The 21,612-nt window shown below is 42.3% G+C and overlaps 1 protein-coding gene across 7 annotated transcripts in view; it reads right to left on the bottom strand.

Annotated features, from left to right (window-relative positions):
* Window positions 1-21,612, bottom strand: part of Tmcc1 (transmembrane and coiled-coil domain family 1) — a 164,303-nt gene that overhangs the window by 74,816 nt on the left and 67,875 nt on the right. The window contains exon 1 of one of the 7 annotated variants that reach the window (XM_013362204.4): window positions 17,381-17,795. The exons of the other annotated variants lie outside the window; for them this stretch is intronic. Coding sequence (XP_013217658.1) covers window positions 17,381-17,419 — 39 coding nt within the window. The 5' untranslated portion in view covers window positions 17,420-17,795. Of the gene's footprint in view, window positions 1-17,380; window positions 17,796-21,612 lie in introns of those variants that run through there. 7 annotated transcript variants of the gene reach the window in all.

The raw sequence follows: 21,612 nt of genomic DNA, 5'->3' as shown, positions 1-21,612 counted from the left end.
AGCAAAAATATAAGCATTAACATGGCGGTTGCTACAGTTACATAAACACTGCTGGGGTCGTGTCAAAAAGACTCGTGGGTCATTTCCAAGAATAACACTGTTCAGGGCACTGACCAGTTGGTCATTTGTCAGAGGTATCGGATTATGGCCTATGTATACTGAAATTCTTCCTATAAACATGTCAGAGCTCGAATGCCCACTATGTCCTGAGGGTTCCAGGATCACACTCCTGTTCTTAACAGCTCACCTTCATGACATATAAATGAGGCCCCTGGACGTCAGAGGTGCACTGATGAACATGGAGCAGACCATCTCTAGCTTCAAGAAGTTTTAGTCTAGTGGAAAATGCAGGCCATTCAAAATATGCCCTAGTGCCATGGGGTAAGGAACAGCGCCAGGGGAACACAAAGGACACAACCAGAGCTCCCGGGTCAGAACAACACCTGGACAGAGACCCAGAGGACACTGGAAAACTTTGCCCGCTGGCTTGTGATTGAAGTGGAGGGTGGAGAGTGGGCATGAGAGAGGGAGGAGGAAGAAGACCGAGTGCAGAAACAGCTCCCACCACTCACTGAGGGCAAGGCGGGGGCGAGTGTGGGGAGCAGGCACGACCAGGTCATAGGAAGGGAGGGTGACAGATCACATCACGGGGTCTCAGGACTATCCGTGGGGAGTCAGTGGAGAATCGCCAGCAGAGAAAACGCTGTTATTAAAGCCATCTGCAGAATCCACAATGGATCAGCCAGGGGGAGGGTGCGGGAGGTGAGGGGACCAGGTGGAAGTCGGCCACAGTGATCAGGATGGGACACTAGGTGAGGTGGCTCTTCAGGATGAGAGCACACGGCAGCAGAGCCATTCACCCCAGGGTCAGGGGCAACAGGGGAAGGACAAGAGATCAGGGCCTTGCAGTCCCTGTGAGGAGATGCCCAGCAACCTGACGCCCTCTGCTAGGCCCCCCTCCCAACAGCACTGAGCTGGGGACCAGGCCTTGACACCTGGCTTTTGGGGACATTCCTGATCCTACTCAACAACAAAAATGGAGGGCTGCTGCTGAGTGGTAGAGCACTTGCCTAGCACGTGCGAGGTCCTGGGTTCCATCCTCAGCACCACATAATACATAAAATAAAGGTATGTGTCCAACCACATCTAAAAAATATTAAAAAAGAAAAATGGTAAAGTGTGTTTGGGGGAAGAAAGGGAGGGAGGACGGATGTAGTCAGAGGCCCCCTAGAAGAGATGCCACACAGCCAAGTGTCTGTGTCCCCTCATTTCCACATTTAATCGGTTGCAAACCCTGTCAAGCTCCCCACACAAACACGTCTGCTTCTCTTCCTCTCTACTGTCACCTCCCTACTGCAGAATGTCATCGTTTCCCTCCAGTCCTCATACAAAGAGTCATCTTTTCAAAATATGGGTCAGTCAGATCATGCTACTCCCTACTGAAGCCCAGGAAGGTGTTCTTAATGAATTTTAACATGAATTGAAGTACCTCTCGGAGCCCCAACCCCACAGGAGGAGTATTCTGTCATCAACTGCTCTCACCAATCACGGCCCCTCGATTGGGTGGGTCTTGGCACGACGAACCTGCTGCACCTGCCGTCCCTCTGAACACACCTCACCTTCCTGCTTTTTTACCTTCGGATTTTAACTCAAACATCACTTCATCAGAGAGTCTTTCCCTGACCACTCTCTGTCACATTAACCCAATCCACTGTCTTGTTTGTTCCCCACCAGCTTCTTCAGCACAGAAACCCCAAGTATCTTCTTCACTGCGACACTCTGCATAATGATGTTGAGTTGATCTTCAATAAATGTTTGCTGACGACTTAAATAAATGGTAAAATATGTAGAACAAATAAAGCTCAGCTTGTGAGACAGACCGTGGCATCTTGATGCGGGCATCTTGCACACGTGAATGGCAAATGACACCTCTTAGATACTGCCTGGGGGAAATGCAGAGAGTGAGCAAGGGTCTACAACAAGAGCCCCAAGGACTGTGAACACCTCAAAAATGAACAGAATGGGGGGGGGCAAAAAAGAAGGGCCAGAGAAAACAGTTAACCACACAGAAGTTGCAAAGTACTGGAAGCTACAGGAGTATTCAAGGCTGCTCAGCATTAGGGAAAAGCATGTCGCCATGAAGTCAGACACATATTCAATCAATAGTGATTGCCATGTGCCGGGAACTATGCCAGCAGCTGGAATATGATATGAAACCATAAAAAAGGGAAAGACTATTTAGATAATGGTACAATCTTAACTAAAAAGAATTCAAAAACAATTTTTAAATGGTACAATCTTCTCTAAGTGTAACTTCTCTAAGTCTCAACGTGAACCTTAATTTTCATAACTGCTAGGAGGATTGAATGAGATCTTGTGCACCAAGTGCCGAGTACAACATCTGTAATACAACAGGTGCCCAATAAATTACGGCTACCACTGAAAAGGTGATCTTCCCTTCCCTGAGGAAAAAATAGCACAAAACACCAGCACGGTACAGAGATTTACAGTGATCTTCCTAGGGCAGTAATGTGAGCTGAAGATCCAAAGCTCTTCCAAGAAAAAAAGAACACGAAAACAAGCCCAGCGAGGGTTCTTCATGAAGCAACGATAGAGAGCTCTCCTCCAAGATTCCAGTTTTAGCAAATGGATGAAAACATTTAAGTGACTTAAAAGTAGGTCACCAGGGGCTGGGCTTGTGGCTCAGCGGTAGAGAGCTCACCTAGTATGCGCAGGGCCCTGAGTTCGATCCTCAACACCACATAAATAAATAGATGAATAGATAGATAAATAAACAAACAAATCGAAGGTATTAAAAAAGGGAGGGGGGAAGGTCACCAAACCCAGGCTAGTGGCACACACCTGAAATTCCAGCTACTCAGGAGGCTGGGCCTCAAGATGGAGGCCAGCCTCCGAAACATAGTGACCCTCCATTTTCAAAAATAAGTAAGTTGCCAGACTCACTTCGGTGCAGGCAATTTAGTTTCCAGGAAACTCCTGGGTATGGCTGAGGGAGGACTCCGTACTTTCCCCTCCAAACACAACATCCTTGGGCTTTGCTTATTCCAGAACAAGACCTCTTGACTGTCCTAAAACTACACAGGTTAGAAGAAGGTTAGAAGAAAAGAATACAGCACCACAGACTCTCATTTTTCTGGAGCTCTTCCTTTGTTACATCATATCCTCTGGCTGTCCCTTGGTGGGAACCAAGAGGCTTGGCGTTTTGAAGTCAACAACAACAACAAACTGAGCTGAAAACAAGATTCCTCAGCAACCCTGGGCTAGAGGAGAATGCCAGAATGTGTCCTGTTCAGACCTAACTGGGAACACAAGGGTGAAGCCCCGCTGGCCAATGGGAACCCTTAGCCCGCATGCCTGGTGATCCAGCCCAGCCCCTGCGCCGCCCTCCCACAGCACACACTGCTCCCTATTGATTGCCCTCTGCTTTGGTTTGGGCCTGAACTCTGGCCATCGAGGCTCCAGTGGTATCTTCCGGCCAAAAGAAAATTATTTTCCTTGCTTCTCTTTGTTCCTCTCTAACAAACTGCTGGTTCTTCTGTACAGACAATGTGGGCAGCAGGGCTAGAGGCCTCATGCCAGTCATACATGCTTAGCAAGCAAAAAGTAAACAAGACACATTCTTCTAAGCTGAAAAGTTCTACAAAGCAAACTACAGCGTTTAGAATGCTGAAAATTCCCAGAGAGCAGTCCATTTCCTACAGTATATTAATAGACCAGGGTATACATTAAGAAAAAAAATTTAAACCCAGAGCAAAATTTTCCTTTTAACATTAAGGCCAAAAGAATATGAAATGGGAAGGCAAGAGACAGGATTCTGGGTTTTTTTGGGGGGCTGGGGGTACTTGGGATTGTCCTTTACCACAAAGCCACATCCCCAGCACTTTTTATTTTTTGTTTTGGGACAAGGTCTCTAAGTTGCTGAGGTTGGTCTTGAACTTTCAATCCTCCTGCCTCACCTCTGAGTCACTGGGATCACAAGTGTGCGCCATGATCCTGGCTTTCGTGACCTACTTTTTAAGTCACTTAAATGCTTGGGTGCATTTGCTAAAACTAGAATCTTGGAGGAGATGCCCAGCAAGAGGCACGGTTACTAATCAATTGTTGTTTGTGCTGTTGTTTCCTCACTGCTTTAAAAAAAAAAAAAAAAAAAGGCTCATGATGCTTTTTCCTTTCCTGCTGTAAGTATAGATTGGATTTCATAATTCCTGTAGGGCAGCATAATTGCTGGAAGTATGCTATTCTCCCAAGGTAAAATACTCTCATGAAAGAAACAATCAATAGAGGCTAGGTCCATCCAAACTGGGTTTTTTGTTGTTGTTGTTGTTCTTGTGTGTGTGTGTTTGTGTGTGGTGGTGGTGGTGGTGGTGGTGGTGGTGGTGGATCATTAGAGACTCTGGCCTCAAACAACTCTACCTTGATTTGCCAGTTCATTCAGAATTCAGTGACTGCAAGCAGAAGCACCGTGTCCTCCAGAATCACATACAGAGGCTCCCTGGCAGCAGCAAATCAACTTGTGCAAGTGCTCTCAGCAATGAGGAGGTTCAGAAAACCAAAACCAACCTGATTTCCAAACCCCCTGGTTACATTTCCCTCCTAAGACACCCAGACACTGTTGCAAAACTAAACCATCTCTTATATTTAAACATTTCATCTTCCCACAGGGTTAAAGCCAAGGAATTTAATCTGAAGATATTTTTTCTAATAAATTATAATATAAAAGTCTTCCGAGTCCTTAGCGATCTGAAATTCTCTTTTTCCAGGTTGTACCCTTGTCACCTGCATTCACTGCGTCATCAAGACTCTCTTTCCCATTTGACATCCTATTTTAAAGATGGAAATGAGTACCATTTATTGGACGTTTCATTTACACAACAGTTGGTCCTTTAGTATCATGGTAAATATTCTCAAAGTGGTAATTTAGTAATTAAAAGTTAATCAAAGAAGTACTCAAAATGTCTGTGCTAAAGATTTGCCTCTTGGCATCTTTTTAGGCCTGAGCAGATCAAGTGACCTTGATGGCCAAATCAAAAACAGGAAACATGAAGATGTACCTTTCCAAGTAAAGTGCCAAGCACACCAACAACCGGCATCTTGAAGACACCTGGAACAAAGTGACCCTTTCCCACTTCTGGCTTCACTAGGATCTTGAATTAAGCACTTCATCTTGCTGGTAGTATTAGAGGAGATGATACCATTGTGTCACTTTTATTCCTTGCTGTCACGCTGGGAAAGTTTATTCAATGTTATTTCTGGTATTGAAACAATTCTGATTGGCTTTCGCTCCCTCGCGCTGTTCCAGCCGTCTTTTTCGCTTCCAAACTGCTCAAAGAGGTGCCCACACTAGTTACTCCACGTCCCCACCCACGCTCCCCCTTCTCATCACTAGGACATTACCTAGTGTCCATCTGCTCTACTGAAATCTTACTTCTAAGACTTAATGCTTTGCCAACATAGTAGGAAAAATGGTAAATCAAAATGGTCAGCACAGAATTTAGGTTCCAGATCTCAATTTGATGTTTATAAGATGTGGGAACATGAGCATCTCATTCCATACCTCTGAGTGTCACTTTCCTCGGTGGTAAAATGAATGGCTTAGAAGACGATCTTTGGGGTCTCTTCCTTTACTGAACCTGCGGCAACTACATTCAACCAGTTTTTGTTTCTACTTCCTCTTTGCCATGTGACATTAATCGCCACCTTCACTGTATTTACTCAAAACCCTTCCATCAAGAGTTTGATTACTAAAGGGGGAAGAGGGGAAGGGAGAGGGCAAGGGGTAAGGAAGACAGTGAAAGGAGATGGACGTCCCTACTCTAAGTGCATGTGTGCAGACACGAATGGTGTGACTCGACTTTGTGTGCAACCAGAGACACGAAAAATTGTGCTCTGTATGTGTGTAATATGAATTGTAATGCATTCTGCTGTCAGGTATAACAAACTAGAATAAATAAATAAATTTTTAAAAAAAGAGAGTTCAACTATTGTCCGTAAGCTAGTGTCACCATTCCAAATCCCAAATTCTCTATTTCCATACACAAAAATCTCTCTATTTAGCCATTCTACCTTCACCAAAGACAGAATATAATCAAACTCGAACTCTGGGGCTATGTTGCCAACAAATTAACCTTCAGCTCACCCCAAATCTATTTCCTTAACAATTGATTCCTTATTACTCAAGAGTTTTGGCTTCAAATACAAACCTACAGACTTCCTTCTTTTGGTGTGACATCTCATTTTCATTAAATTCTGTTGGTCTTCCTTCTAAGTAACTGTTACATTCCTTTTTAAAACTTCATTATTCTAAAACCCTACTACTTGTCCTCTCAACCGTACTCTGTTCACTCCCCACACATCCAGGATTCTCTCACACCGTCCATTATGGTAGCCAATAAATACAGGGGACTTTTTAAATTAAAGTTAATTAAAATTAAATAAAATTATAAACAGTTCCTCGGCACTAGCCAGCACAAAACAGATACATTCTTAGTCCCCTAGAAAGTTCTACTGGCAGGGCTGGGGCTGGGGCTGAGTGGTAGAGCGCTCTCCGAGCACATGTATGGCCCTGGGTTCGAGCCTCAGCACCATATTAAAATAAATAAACAAAATAAAAGTATTGTGCCCATCGACAACCAAAAACAATATTTTTAAAAGTAAAGAATGAAAGTTCTACTGGAAGGCTCTGTAGTCTTACAAAAAAAACCTCTGAGTACACCATTTGAACCACAAGTTTTCTTCTATTCAAGAACATGGCTGGTTTTCTAACACTCATCTAAACTACCACAGCATCTTTATTCAAGCATCCAGGCTTGGCTCCCTCGAACACCTTCACACATTTTTCTTTGCCAGCATATACTATGGTCAGGCTGCTTTCCCTGATCACGTAGGACAGCACATAAATAAACAATGTGCACAACACAGGTCCTGGGGAACAGCAGAGAATAAAACAGACGGGGTTCCTCCTTGTTCCTTCTCCTGTGGCTGGCCCTCTGCACACCGCAGGTTCCCCTAGTGTACTTTCCCCTCTCCAAGCTCCCGGGGACCTGTATGCAGCCCACGGAGACAGTACACAGCTCAACAGAACTTAGGGTTTCTCTTCTTTCATGCTGTCTCCCAGCTAGAACCTCAACTGCTGAAGCAAGCTGGTGACAAACAGCCAGGGTCGGGCTAGAGTAGAACTCCTGGGGAGATCACACGGAGAATGGCAGAGAGTGTCCTCTGGACAGACAGACAGACGTACAGGGTGTTAGAGGCCACGCAGGACTGGGCGGGAGAAGGCAGCGCTGGAGGGCTTCCGTCACAGGGTAATACCACTGTCTTAAGTTCTATGCATGTCACTCTGGCTCCTATGTGAAGGATAAATGTGGGGCAAGAATGGTTGCTGGGAGACAAGGAGACTCAATGAAGGTGGTGAGAAAGAGCCATATCATCTTGGAGACGTTTAAGAAGTGGTGCCAAGAGGATCTGCATATATCTTGCAAATAAGAAAGAGGTATTTTGACTCAAAAGATTTTGGACAAGGGAGGTGCAATTAACTGAAAACCCAAAAGAAGGAGAGGATATCAGGAGCTTAAGTCAGTCTTGGACATATTAAGTTCTCAATGTCTATCAGACATCCTAAGAGAGATAAGTAGGTAAATAAACACACACTCTAGAATTCAAGGGAAGAGCAAGACTGGAAATATTCATTTGAGGACTGTCAACATACGTGTGGCATTTAAGACTGGATGGCATCACCAAGAAAGTAGTAAACTGGACTGAGCCTGGACAAAGCAATATGAATTAATTTTGACCACGTTTGCTTTGGTGACCTGTTTAAAAAATACCTGACAGTTACAAAAAACGTGGTCAAACCATTACCCTATATTTAAGAGTTAAATGCCATGCCAAGTATATTCACAGCCATTGTCTCACTTGCTCCTATGGGCAAGCAGCACTATGTCATTTTAAGAAGAAGGGCTGGGGCAAAGAGAAACTGATTTGTCTAAAATCAGACAGAACAACTCGAGACTTCTACTTTGGGTTCTTCTCATCACACCAAAAAGACGAATTTAGAAATGCAGACACCTGTAACTAATTTATTGCCGTTTCTGATATTCAGACTTGTCTGACATCTGGGAAAAAAGATAACATTAGCAGAGACCATGATATTTATCTTTCAGAAAGATTGAACTGATATTTATTTGGGGTCTACCATGTGCCTGGGCCTTATCAAACATGATACCACTCACTGTGCAGCAAATAAAAGCTGGATTAGAAGTAGTGGAGGGGGCAATCATATGGGAGGAGATGCGGCGGAGGAAATGGAAGACTAGCCAATTCTGTAATTATTGTTTGTCAAATTCATTTATAAATTTATTTTTTCATTTTTTTAGCAATTATTATTTTTAAGCACTTATTTGGTACCAGATACTGTTCTATGTTCCTGGATACAGAAGTAACTAAAATAGACAAAATTCCTTATCATAAAGTATATATACACTAGGGGAGGGGAGTGCAGACAAAAATGAAAGAAAAATATATACTATGTCACAGAATGAAAAACACACTGGAGGAGGAAAGGAAAGAAACTGGGCTGAGAGATAAGAAGATGGAGAAAGACGTGTGTGGGGGACTGGTTTTGTTGTTTTAAAGAGAACAGCCAGTCAGCACCTCCTGAAGAGGTGACATCTAGGCTGAGACCTGAAAGAAGGGGGAGAGTGACCCATGCAGGTATCTGGGGGCGACGCTTTCCAGGCAGAGGGGAGGACAAGGAGCAAGGACTAGCGGCAAATGTGGTACATTTAATAACAGCAAGGACCGAATGTACCCACCTTGGCAGGAGTAAAGAAGAGCAGTTGGAAGCAAAGCAAAAGTTCACCTTTGTGTGTGTGTGTGTGTGTGTGTGTGTGTGTGTGTGTGTGTGCGCGCGTGTGTGTGGTGCTGGGGACTGGACCCAGGTCCCTGTGCGTGCAAGGCAAGCACTCTACCAACTGAGCTCTATCCCCAGCCCATTTTAATGTAACTTTCTCCCCCCTACTTGCATGTTCTAAGTTCTCTCCAACTTGAAGAGTCTGCACAGAATTAATATTATATACTTTAAATTTTTCTCAAAGTCCCAGTGGTTGGGTGTTATCCAAATACAGGGACCAACAACATGATCTCATAAGAATCAAATGCAAATAACCAGTCACCACTCCTGAATCTACTGGGTCAGGTTTCCAGTAGTGTCCAGAGAGAACTTGTTAAAGGAGGCCTATCTTTATATCTACTTTCCTAGGTCTCAATGCTCACAGTACAACATACTACACAGAAAAGGGGACGTTACAGTTTGTATAACTTTTGATGCATCATCTTCAAATGCTTAGAAAACAGCAAAAAAAAAACAGTAGACAAGTATATCAGGCCTTCCAGTTAAAGCTCCACACACTAAGGAGCAATGAGAGGCAACCTATATGTTATGCAGAACTCCATTCCCTCCACTGAGGACATTCAGCTTGAGAACCTATTACCTTAAATACTCTACAGAATTAGAAACTCACTCTCAGATTAGGTTTTGGAAGGCTATTCCCATTAGAACATCTTCAAAAGAACAGACATGAAACACGGCATGCTCCTCTCAACCAAACCCTACCTAGTGATCTTGCCACCTTCCTGGACAATTTCCTGCCTGCCCTTCACCTCTCAGTGATTTGCAAAGCCAAGGATTCCTCTGGGATTAGACACCAGAATGGGAGGCTTTCTCAAACACCTTCCAAACGGCTGCTGTAATCCAAGTCACATTCTTGAGAAATCCTGGGAGTTATAGGGAAAGTTGGGAACCCTGTTGGGAATTCCTCTACAGGGTTTTGTAAGCTCCCTCCAGGTTCAAAAGAACCTCCTCCCAATGCACTCTCCCCCCTTCCAAATTCATGTCATTTGCTATTAATTTCACAGAAAGAAAAAGCTTGCTTTAAACTTTTTATCTGTTTTATATTCTCAGATATTATCAACTTTTCCTTCAGATTTGGAGCAGCCAGCTCTCAGAAGGCACATAAGTTCCAACATACCATCGGAGGAAGAAAATTTTGTTTTATATGAGGTGAATTTCAACTTCAAAGAATGGCTCTTTTCATAAAGAAACTTCATCTTGCAACTCGGCAGGCTGAGGCAGGAGGATTGCAAGTTCAAGTCCAGGCTCAGCAACTTGGCCAGGCCCTGTCTCAAATTAAGAAATAAAAAGGGCCAAGGATGTGTAGCTCAGGAGGAAAGCAATCCTGGTTCAATCCCCAGCATGAAAAAAAAAAAAAAAAAGAAAGAAAGAAAAAAAGGGAACTTCAAATTTTCTTTTGAGAGAATGAGATAGAAGGAATGTGTCTAGTAAGCATATTGTGAGTTTGCCTTCTAATCTCAGAATCAATTATCCAGAGCCGGCTAGACACTAACCACTAAACCCACCCACTAAAATCATGAATTTATTTATTTACTTTCACCAACTACCACCACATAAGATTAGGTCCCTCCGACAGAAAGCTGGATGTCTTCTTGGGTGTTTGCTATGGAGAGTCACTGAGTGTGTGGGGAGCCCCGGGGTGTGCGTGTGTGGGGGTTGTGGGGGGTAGGGAGCACGAAACAGAGCATCAGCAAATACATCACTAAGGTGTCCTAGATAATGCTTTTCAGGTGAAGAGAAACCTTCACAGGTCAGATGACTTGTCCCAAGCCACATAGCCAGCCATGTTTTACTTAATTTCAGTCACAAAACCTTTGGGGAAAAAATTTATTAGTGGTGAGAAGGGAAGCCACAGAGTACTTTCTATTCTGCGGGCTACCTTTGGATTACAGACACAGCTGGGTTGAAGATGGAATCTTCTCAAACACTACACTTCCAATGAAGAAAGGTGAAGTGAATGTTTCTTATGGAGCAAATGATGGAACAAACTGAAACTTAAAGATTTCTGGTGCTGCCAAAGGCAAGTTCTATTTGTGTTGCTTTCTTCTTATTCTGCATAGTTGACAGTAGACTTATGTTAGAATTCCTCGTATACAGCAGACACTGAGTCCCACCTCAGCCCAGAGTGTCCAAGAGAGCAAATTCTTTTTTTCCCATTCTCATGTAAGCCAAAATGATTCAAGAAAAAAAAAAAATCAAACTATTTTATACTATTAACTATTACATGTAGCTTCAGTAGAAAGATAAAACAAATAAAATGTGTTCCTACATTTATCTACAATTCAAAAAAATGTGCTTTCAGAACAGTAATTTAACCAAAATAAATTCATTCAAAAAAATCTGTTAAAGAGTTAGTGATTCTAGATCACAAATACATGTGTAACACACAAAGGTTATCTTCAATCTGATTAACGTGCATGGTCGTGGCAAAGTTCTAAACCCAGAGAATATCACCTTTCAACACTGACCTCTAAGTAAACTATTGGCAACGGTTTTCTCTTAAGAATTATAAGTCTGGGGCTGGGGATCTAGTTCAATTGGTAGAGTGCTTGCCTCGAATGCACAAGGCCCTGGGTTCAAACCCCAGCCTCCCACCCCACAGAATTATTAGTCTGAAATTTTACTTCTGCAAGTCTCCCTCAATCCCAAGTTTCTCAGATGCTCTTCTCAAAGGCAATCACTATACCTTCCCAGAGACAGTTTATGTGCATACAAAAAACTCCACGTAAGACTGAATGAAAAATTATGTGTGTATTCTCAAGCAGTTTTTAAAAACACTCACATCTTTTAAATAATACCAGTAGAAAGACAGAATAATAAAAATACCATCACTTTAAGTTCTCAAAATAATACAGTCCTTATAGTTTTCAAAGCACTTCCAAATGTATCTGCTCATTGATTTTCAAAACTAACATAAGACTCATTTAACATATCAATAGCTCTTGAAAAAACAATCCTCAAATCAACTAGCTGTGTACTTAAACAACAAAAACAAACAAAAATGGGGCACACTTTCAAGGTGTTTCAACTATCTTCTCAAGGGGAACATGTTCTTCTACATGGTCAATCACTTACTATTATTAGCAGTATTTAAAAATTTTAATCCAGGGTCGCTATCACAAAAGCATTTCAGAATGATAGCATACACATTCCTAAATTTAAGTCTCTTTATTTTAGTATATTAATTCCCAATGCGTCTACAGAGGAAGGCCATCCTCTGTTACCACCATAGGCAGAACATATGGAATCGATTCTACAGGAGTCACATTTGATGTAAGAGAAGAAACTCGTCAGTCTTCCTATTTTGGTTTTGTGACATATGGAATGGTCCTATCATGCTGATGGTCCTTGAAGAGTCAAGACAATTAGAACATGATTTTAGTTTCTCAAAACCAAGTTGATTAACAGGGAGACATTGTTATGTAAGATAAAATTGCAGAACATTACATTTCCAAGTATGAAGCTAGCTAACATATAGAGACACTGAAAATTAATTTAAAAAAGCACAAAAAGAAATAATGTATGTTCTTCCGTTATTTAAAGGCATCCATCCATTAGTGACTCCCTATCTATGTGTATTTGGGTTTTGTTTTATTTTCCTTTGTTTATATGCAACACTAGGGATCGAACCCAGGGGTACTCTGCCACTGAGCTACATTCTTAGCCTTTGCCGTTTTTATTTTGAGACAGGCTCTCACCGAGTTGCATAGGCTGGTCTTGCATTTGTGATCCTCCTGCGTTAGCTACCCAAGTACTGAGATTCCAGGTGTTCGCCACCCACCCAATTGGGGTTAGGAATGATCTAGAACACACTATTTTACTGTATGTTCATAGTGTCCATCACTGAAGGGGCTCAACACATTTTCGTAAGTTGCAGTAAAACGTACTTAGTATAAAATTTGTCATTTAGTCACCAAATACTGTTAAATGACCCTATTTAATCTACTTCAAACGGAAATAAGAAATATTCCCCCGCGCCCCAAAAAAAGAAAGAAAGAAATCCCTACTTTCTTTTGATGAAGACACAGTCACAGGAAGATTAAGTCAGTCATATAAATCAGCACAGGTCATAAATCCAAAAGAAATCAGGTGGGTATTCTAAAGAAACTACTTCTGAAAAACAGGGTTTGATCAAAAATATAAATTATTATCAACATTTCTCTAATTCTCAAGTTTCTTTGGCTGATATCAGACTGACACCAAATAACAGTACACTGAGCAATGTGGAAAGGGCAAAGATAAGCTTGACAAATCTAGATTAGAGGATTTCAACAGATCAACGGCCAATGGGAGGAGCTGATCTCCCAACTCTTACTTTTCAGCCATTACTCTCTTTACAGGCCAACCCATGAAACAGTGATGTGGTTTTTATTTTCTCTGTTTTCTCACCAAATGAAAAATTTGAACAGAACAAAAAGAACTCTCAAATGGAATGAGAAAAATGTTGAATGACTGAAAAAGAATCATGGCTGTCATTGACTATTCCAGAAATAAACGCGAAACCCAAACTGAGTTAACTATTCATATCCATGTGTAGAAAATGAAGTTTAGGGTATTACCTTAAAATAAATGGACAGCATGTTTTTATGATGCTATAAAGTGAAGGAAATGGATGTTACATTTGTTCATGGATCCATAAACAACAGTGGAGGGACAGACAGAAACAGGGCTTACCCATGGAAGCAGGGGTGTGGAATGCATGAAAAGAAATGGCTAGAAGATTTCAGTTATTCAATTTTTATTTTGGGGAGGGGGCACTGAAGATTGAACCCTGGGGCTCTTTACCACTGAGCTACATTCCCAGTCCTTAAGTTGCAGAAGGTCTGAGTTACTGAGGCTGGCCTTGAACTTGTGACCTGATTCCTGTTTCCTGAGTTGCTGGGATGACGACATTACATGATGTCATCTCAACATGTACATGGTGCATTACAAGTGTGTGCCACCCTGCCCAGTTAGATCTTTACTTTTTGAAACGTGGAAATAATTACCATTCAAAAGTGAAGTAAAATAGCATTTTACTGAAATCATTCATCTTAAAAAAGTTTTTTTCACAAAGACTTTTATCATTAACTTTTTTGAAATTCCTGGAAAAGAGGGAATTCAACTGATTCCTTTTACCCATAAAAAATTTTAGAGAAAATTCTCCTTTGATCAGAAAGCAAAAGAAGTAAAAAAGACTTTCTGAATGTCTAACCCTCTGCTTTTCATCTCTTAACATTACTACAGAAACTCACGAGTAAAATTTTTCTCCTTCCTATGAAAAAAAATTTTAAACGCAGCACTGTTTAGAGGTTCTTATAAATACAGGCAGTTAAACTTCAACTTGTATTTAATTACTTCACATTTACTATGGCTTTATTAATTCAAATTGATATTTCTCTGGCCAATGAAAACAACTTTATTTGAGGGAAACACTTTATTAAGTTTGGTGAGTTCAAACTCTATTGCGTATATAGTTCAGCTCCGTGGGAAAGGGCTGCTCTAGGGTGTTGCCCAAGTCACTTATTATACTGTTTTCTGTAAACCTGGCTCAACATGTGGAGAAATACCAGAGACCATGGCGGTGAGAAGGACCAGCATGGTGGAGATTGCAGGCGGCCATTCATGGGGAAGCTGAACCCGGGTCTGCAGTGAGATCTGTCTGAACTCATGCTGATGGAAGGCAGATGACTTGACTTCTCTGAAACTCAATTTCTTGAGTAACAAATCAAAGTGGATACCACCCACCTCAAGGTTTGCCGGAGAATTAAACGAAATGTCCCTACTCACAGGTTCTAGACTGTTTTGGCTGGCTCACACAAGAGATGGAGGGCAGGAAGAAAAAGCTTTCCTTAGTGAATCTTTCTGAAGTACCAGAAGAGAGGTACCAAAGAACATAATCTGAACAGGCAATGAAACTGAAGAGCTGTTCTGAGAGGTACTAGAGTCCATCAAAGAGAACAGGTGACCATCTCTGTTAAAAACTGAAGATTTTGACTTCACCTGTGTCTTAATTTACTTCCTCTTTCTTAGTTCAGATGTCAATGACCACCAGCCTGCAGCAATCATTTCAGTACTACAGGGGGAATGTCCAGGGTAAGTTAAGGATAGCGACATCAAAGTTAAAAAGCATATAAGGTAGATAGTGGGTAAAAGTCACTGCAGACTTTACAAATAAGTTCTTTCAGAAAATTTCTAACAGAATCTAAAGATGATCACATCAACACTTCTTTTTATTAAAATAGGAAATTGATATCAAAACTCTGAGATTGGGCTAGGGATGTGGCTTGGTGGCAGAACACTTGCCCAACATGTGCAAAGGCCCTGTGCTTGATCCCTAGCACTAAAAAACAAATTCTGGGATCATCTTAAGAAAATCTTTTTCTTGTGGCACATTATTATTATTATTATGCTGGGAATTGAAGCCGGGGCCTTGTGCATGAGAGGGAAACACTCCACCAACTTAGCTATATCCCTAGCCCTTGTGACAGATTATTTCTTATCAGCAAAAATACTTGTTACTAAAGTTGGAACCGTATGAAACTGTCACTATGCAACTCTTTTGATCTGTGAAAAACCAGTTGCATTTTGTCCTCAATGTATGCCAAGAATATCACATAATGGGGTATAACAGGTTCTCTGCTCTTGGGTAACCTATGGGTTCAGTTGAAAAGATGGAATGAAAGTACGGTTTTTATTTTTTAAATCTCAGCATATCAACAACTTACTGACATAACTATTCAGTTTCTCCTTCGTATTCAAGTGCCTTACAGGTTGAAGCAATTCAAAGTATCTTTCAGTTCACTACTGAACATATCATATGTCAAGGGCACTTGACAGAAAACAAAATTCCTTACATTTGGTCCCAACCATCTATTATAGGACCCATAAATCATGTTAAAATAGGGGAGAGGGTTTTAGAGAAAGGAATGAAATGAGTTACTTTCTTGAGTGTTTTTTATATAATGTACCTTTTATTTCTTTGTATTATAGGGAGAATGTGCTCCTGCTCTCATTCTACACACAAGCCTTCTTTCTGTAAATCGCTGTCACACGTACAGTCACTAACGAAAAAGAGCACAGTTAAAAGAGTATTTGGGAGAGGAGTATTGTTAGGAAAACACCTAGAATACAGTAACTTCTAGTCACTATTATCCTGGCTCTCAACGATCAGACATTCTAGGGCAGGAATGTCCCTGCCCTAAGAATCTCTAACAGCTTCTGCTTTTTAAATGTACTGAACATTTGAAAATACATGTGTTAGAGAACATGGGGCCACAAAAATGATCCTCTGCATTGTTTAGAAGTCTGGGGGTTTCCCGGGCCACTCCCTTGGACCTGGCATAGCAGGGAAGAAAAATATATTTTAATATTCTCAAAAAGTCGCTGTTAGGCTTTGAGGTCCAGGAGAAGTTCAGCAATTTGAGACGGGGATGATGACAAACACTTTGCTCCTTTTTGCTTCAGTGCACACCCTCTCCACTGGGGTCACCTGCAAAGAGCTTAAGGCTTGCCCTTCAGATCCAGCACATTTCAGGACTTAATTCTGACCAAGAGTCAAGTAAGTAAAGAATGAATACTGATTTACTATTCAGGCTTCTTGTCTGTAGAGAATGAACTATGACAGAATTTAGCCACCAAGTGCTACATCTTTCAAACAGAGCTTTAAAGGACACCAGGGGTTATGAAATAAAGCTCAGCTCTTTCCACATCTCTTTCCACACAGGTCCCTATTGGAACTAAGGCAAGGACTCAATCCTGGATAGAGGAGAGTGGCCCCGACCACAGCCCATTCATAAAATCACCATCTCCTCTTCCAATAAGTGACTGCCATTTTTATTTTTTTATTTGAAGTTTGATTTTTATCAGATCTAAAAGAACTTTTACCCCAAAGCAGCACACGCAAAACCTGCTTTTCAATTAGAACTCTGTAAAAACTGCCTGGTGAGCGTCCTGGTAATTGCTTTTTACACACTTCTTCATTAAGTATGCAACACTCCACAGGGCCCTCATTTTAACATTTTCCTGAGGGTCTTGCTCAGGGAACTCTTTTGTGATCATTTCCCTGGTTTGTGGTGAGATCTATATGACAGCCCTGATTCTGCCCACCAAGGTCCTCTCCTCTTGGTCCATAAGCTGCTAGATTTATTGCTAATTCTATTCGTGCTTTGGACCTACAATTCTCTCCCTCACCCACACTCTTCTGGAAATTCGATGTGGGGAGCAGAGTACAACTTCATCCCAATCCACAAATGACAGCTACAGTGTTCCTAAAACCCCATCCTGGGTCGCCAGTGCAGCCAGCCTTGGAGCTTTGTGTCTGTCAGATGAAAGAACAAAAGGCAGCGCTTCCTCCCAGCCCCTCCTTAGCGCTAGAGGAAGGCAGGCTTGACAGACGGACGGAGGGACGGGGAGAAAGGAGCCCTGGCGGCCGGTGAGAGCTCCCGGCTCGGGCTCGCCCAACCGACCCACCTTGGAGAGCTGCCTCCGGAGGCTGAAACGCTGAACCATGGTCACCCCGGGATCTTCAGACAAAGCGATCCACCGAGGAAGGGCTTTCTAAAACCCGGCTTCTGGGGAGAGTCGCCGGCAGAGCATGGTGACGGCGGTCCCCGGAGTCCCAGGCATGTCCCTAGGAGTCCGGGCGAACTTGGAGGCACTTCATTGTTCTGCCGGCAGATCGGGCACCGCCGACGTGGGAACCGGCTCGGGCGGGGCGGTCCTGGAGCGGCGCCGGCTGCCGGGCTCTCCCAGCACTTCCTGTGAGTCAGCCGCGAGGGGTCCAGCCGCAAGGACCACCCCTTCCCTTCCCACCAGACCACTAGGCGAGGATGCGCCCGCCGGTGCCACCTGAGACTCGCTGGGGGCGGGACGGCCCTCCCGATCGGCGGGTGTGGACGGGGAGTGGCGCTGGGACACAGAGCCTGGCCTCCAGGAGGAGGCGACCTCCGCCCGCTCCGCTGCCCCTTCCTGGCCCTGCAGCCCAGGTGACCGCGGGGTGGACAGTGGGGAGAGGAGCCGGCCCTGCTCTAGGAAACCCCTCCCAGGCGCGGGGCGGGCGTCTGGCACCCGCGAGCCTTTCCTCGTATTCACGGGGAGGGTGCTGCCCGGCCAGGAATGTCAGGTGCCTCTCCAGCATACCCCGACGGTGACAGGGACGGTGACTGCAACGAGGGCCCAAGGGAAACATGCTGAGGTGGCCTCTAGAAGCGATTGCCCTCTCTCCTTGGAACAAAGTGATTTTTTTTAATCACCCACAAAAGGAACAACTCGGAGTGCCCGGATGCACGCGGGCGGGCAGGCGGTGGGAAAGGGCCGTGGCGGGGAGAGGCAGTGCCAGATCAGGTACCTGCCATCACTGCTCGGCCTCCTCCCTCCTCGGAGGCGGCTCCCAGCCAACCACTCGGGGGATAAAGTTGCATTTTCAGGGAATTTCCCACTCCGGGTGCTCCTCTCCACCTCGTCCAGTGTTGGTGATGGGATTTAGTAACCAACTAGGAAAACCTGGTGGCCCAGCGTCACCTGCTCCGGGGCCTCTCAGCTTCCAGGGAGCAGGACCCCACTACGGGCTTGCAGCCTTGGTTGGAATGAACCTACTAGGTGCATCGCTGTGAGGCCTTTCACGCCTATAATCGCACCGATTTCTTTAAAAAGAAAAAAATGTTTTTAGTTGTAGGTGGACACAATACCTTTATTTTATTTCTTTTTACACGTGGTGCTGAGGACTAGACCCGGGCCCCACAGGTACTAGAGCTCTCCCAGTAGGCCAAACCCCAGCCACTCCCGCTGGTTTCTTAAAATAGCCCTGAGAAATTTGTATCAATATCCTAACTCTTCCAATAAGCAAAGCACGAACCTCCAAAACCCAGATACCGTGAGAACTCCAGATAGTACTATTAATTTCTTCTTCAGGCAAGAAAAGTGAAACACAATGATCCTCTGTGCAACGACTATTTCTCAATTACACCCCTGTCACATGCCACTGGCCTCCAGTGGTAGTGAACAAATAAATAAATATGATGCACAGTTTTCTGAATTCACCTAAAAAAAGACAGTATATTTCATACCATCTTAGGAAGAGTAAAGATGCACCCATTTCCAACCACCAGGATGCCAAGGCTCAGAAAAATACTCCAGAAATGTATGTCAAACTTTCATTCTTAAAAATCTTAAACAAGGTGACTTTTGGTAAAACAAGTTTACCTTTTGTAAACTTCCAAAGCTTAAAAAAAAAACTTTCAGATCAACTACTGCCAAAAAGTAAAGTTTCCTTCATGTCTAGGGTGCGCAGTATGCAATGTAACCTAATATTTAAACTGAGAGAAATTTAATTCTAAATGGAAAGGAGATTGACAGAGGTTCTTGAGTTCATTTTTGTTTCTAGATGATAAGAGCACCAGGGTCATTTTTGTCCTGCAGAAAATGAAACAAAGTACTCTGAAATCTCCTGGGAAAGCAGGCAGGATTAATGAGATGCTGACGTAGTAATAATGAAATTCCTGATTAAAAAATACGCTATCTTAGGAATGAGGTGTTCCTAGGTAACTATCACTGCTATAAGATACTATCAAACTAATGAGAGAAAAGGAAGCAGGAAAAATGCCAAAAGACTACAGACCCAGGAACACATCAATCACGAACTGAAAAGGGTATAAATCCTTACAGTTCCAGGACTTCTGGATTAAAAATATGGCATCTGTATTCTAGTGGGAACTTACTTCTTTTTTGCCCATTAAGATAAAAGAAAGTCTCAATGCCTGGATGCAATGAATCCTGTTAAACTCATTTGTGTATGACTATAATCCAGCCACGTTTTAAAAAATGGAAAACAGAAAAGATCTTCAATAAACTAAGCTGTTAGGGGAAAAAATAATCACAATTTTAAAATCTGGTCTGTTTGGGGGAGTGTGGTCTTAGTCTTATAAAAAATAAGACTAAGAACAAAGGTTAAGGTGGGTGGCACAAGCCTAATCCCAGTAGCTCAGGAGGCTGAGGCAGGAGGATGACAAGTTCAACAACTTAGTGAGGCCCTGTCTCAAAATAAAAAGGGGTGGGAATGTGGCTCAGTGTTAGGCACCACTGGATTCAGTCCCTGGTACCAAAAATAACTAACTAATTAATTAATTAAAATGAAAAAAATAAACAGGTTCAAAAATAATAGCAGGAAGCAGAGAAATATATAACCTGGAGAAAAGTCAACAGTCTTGCAATCATTCTCCAGGACCCAAACAATGTCCTTTTTAAAGCCTGTGACCAAAAATCCACAATCCTTTATAATATGTGTGGGAACAGACCAGAACCATCCATGGGTTCTTAATCTTTTCTGAATCATACATTCTGTGTGAATTAGAGGCTGTGGACTCAGTTCCTGGATAAGCATGAAGGACACGGATGGACACAGTATTTTAGATACAATTCCAAGTGGCCCACAGACCCCATCTTAGAACCCTGCTCTAGCCATGACTAAAGAGGAGGTGAACGGCAGCCGCTGTGCAGTCTTGTCTTCACTTTTCAACATCAGTAACACTTCTTAGTAAAACTGGGAAACAGAAAAATACTTGTCTGATATTTTGGCCCCGGATCCCAGCGCCCTACTTGTCAAATAACCTGCGTCCAAAGTGGCATATGGTCTGTGTGTCACTGTGGGTTTGTCGGAAGTCTTTTAGGTTTTTCTTCATTATCATTCTAGGAAGAAAAAAATCATTCTTTTTGAAATAGCATGTTGAACCCCACACTGAAAACAATATTTATTATTTTATTAATTAAAATAATAAATATTTTTTAATTAATATTAATTAAAATTAATTTTCCTGGATGTTTGGCTATACATGTATAAATGTATTTTTTAATTGAAGATGGACTCAATACCTTTATTTTATTTGTTTGATTTATTTATTATTTTTTTTTGTATGTGGTGCTGGGGAGCGAACCCAGTGCCCCATGCATCCCAGGCAAGCACTCTACCACTGAGCCACCATCCCGGCCCTCTAAATGTATGCTTTTTTAAAATATATAGATTATTCTGTTCTGTGATTTATTTTTTTATCAAAACATAAGTTTTATAACTATATATGTACAGGTAACGTATGTTTTGTATATATTACCTGTACATATATATAAAACGTGAATATGAAGGCACACATATCATGAATATTTTGAATGAATACTTAGGAATTCCAAATAATCACCCTAATTTAGCTGCTTTTTTTGATTCAAAATACTTGTACCTCCCCTTGAAATAACTCAATTCTCAAAATCCTATACAAACACGTTTTAAAAATAAATTAATATTAAAGTTTTATACTTTTGAAGGTCAACTAATACAATCTATACTTTTACAGAGAAGGAAACTCCAGTTCAAAGAGGTTTCAAGCTTGCCCCAAATCACTATTAGAGCTGGGACTAGTATTCAAAGTGCCCAACTCTCACTACAATGCATTTCCATTACATCAGACTTCCTCCTATTTTTAATAATTTTAAATGCACTAAGAATGCTATTTAAGACAATCATGGAAAGTTTTTGGTAAACTGAATAATCATTCCTTTTTTAAAAAATTTTTTTGTAGTTGGACCGAATGCCTTTATTTCATTTGTTAATTTTTATGTGGTGCTGAGGATAGAACCCTGTGCCTCACGCATGCTAGGCAAGCACTTTGCCACTGAGCTACAGCCCCAACCCTAATCATTCCATTTTTAAAGATTAA

This window comes from Ictidomys tridecemlineatus, chromosome 16 (assembly GCF_052094955.1).
Source record: "Ictidomys tridecemlineatus isolate mIctTri1 chromosome 16, mIctTri1.hap1, whole genome shotgun sequence".
Classification (NCBI taxonomy): Eukaryota; Metazoa; Chordata; class Mammalia; order Rodentia; family Sciuridae; genus Ictidomys; species Ictidomys tridecemlineatus.
Note: the sequence above shows the minus strand (reverse complement) of the source record. Positions and strands in the feature narration are given on the sequence as shown.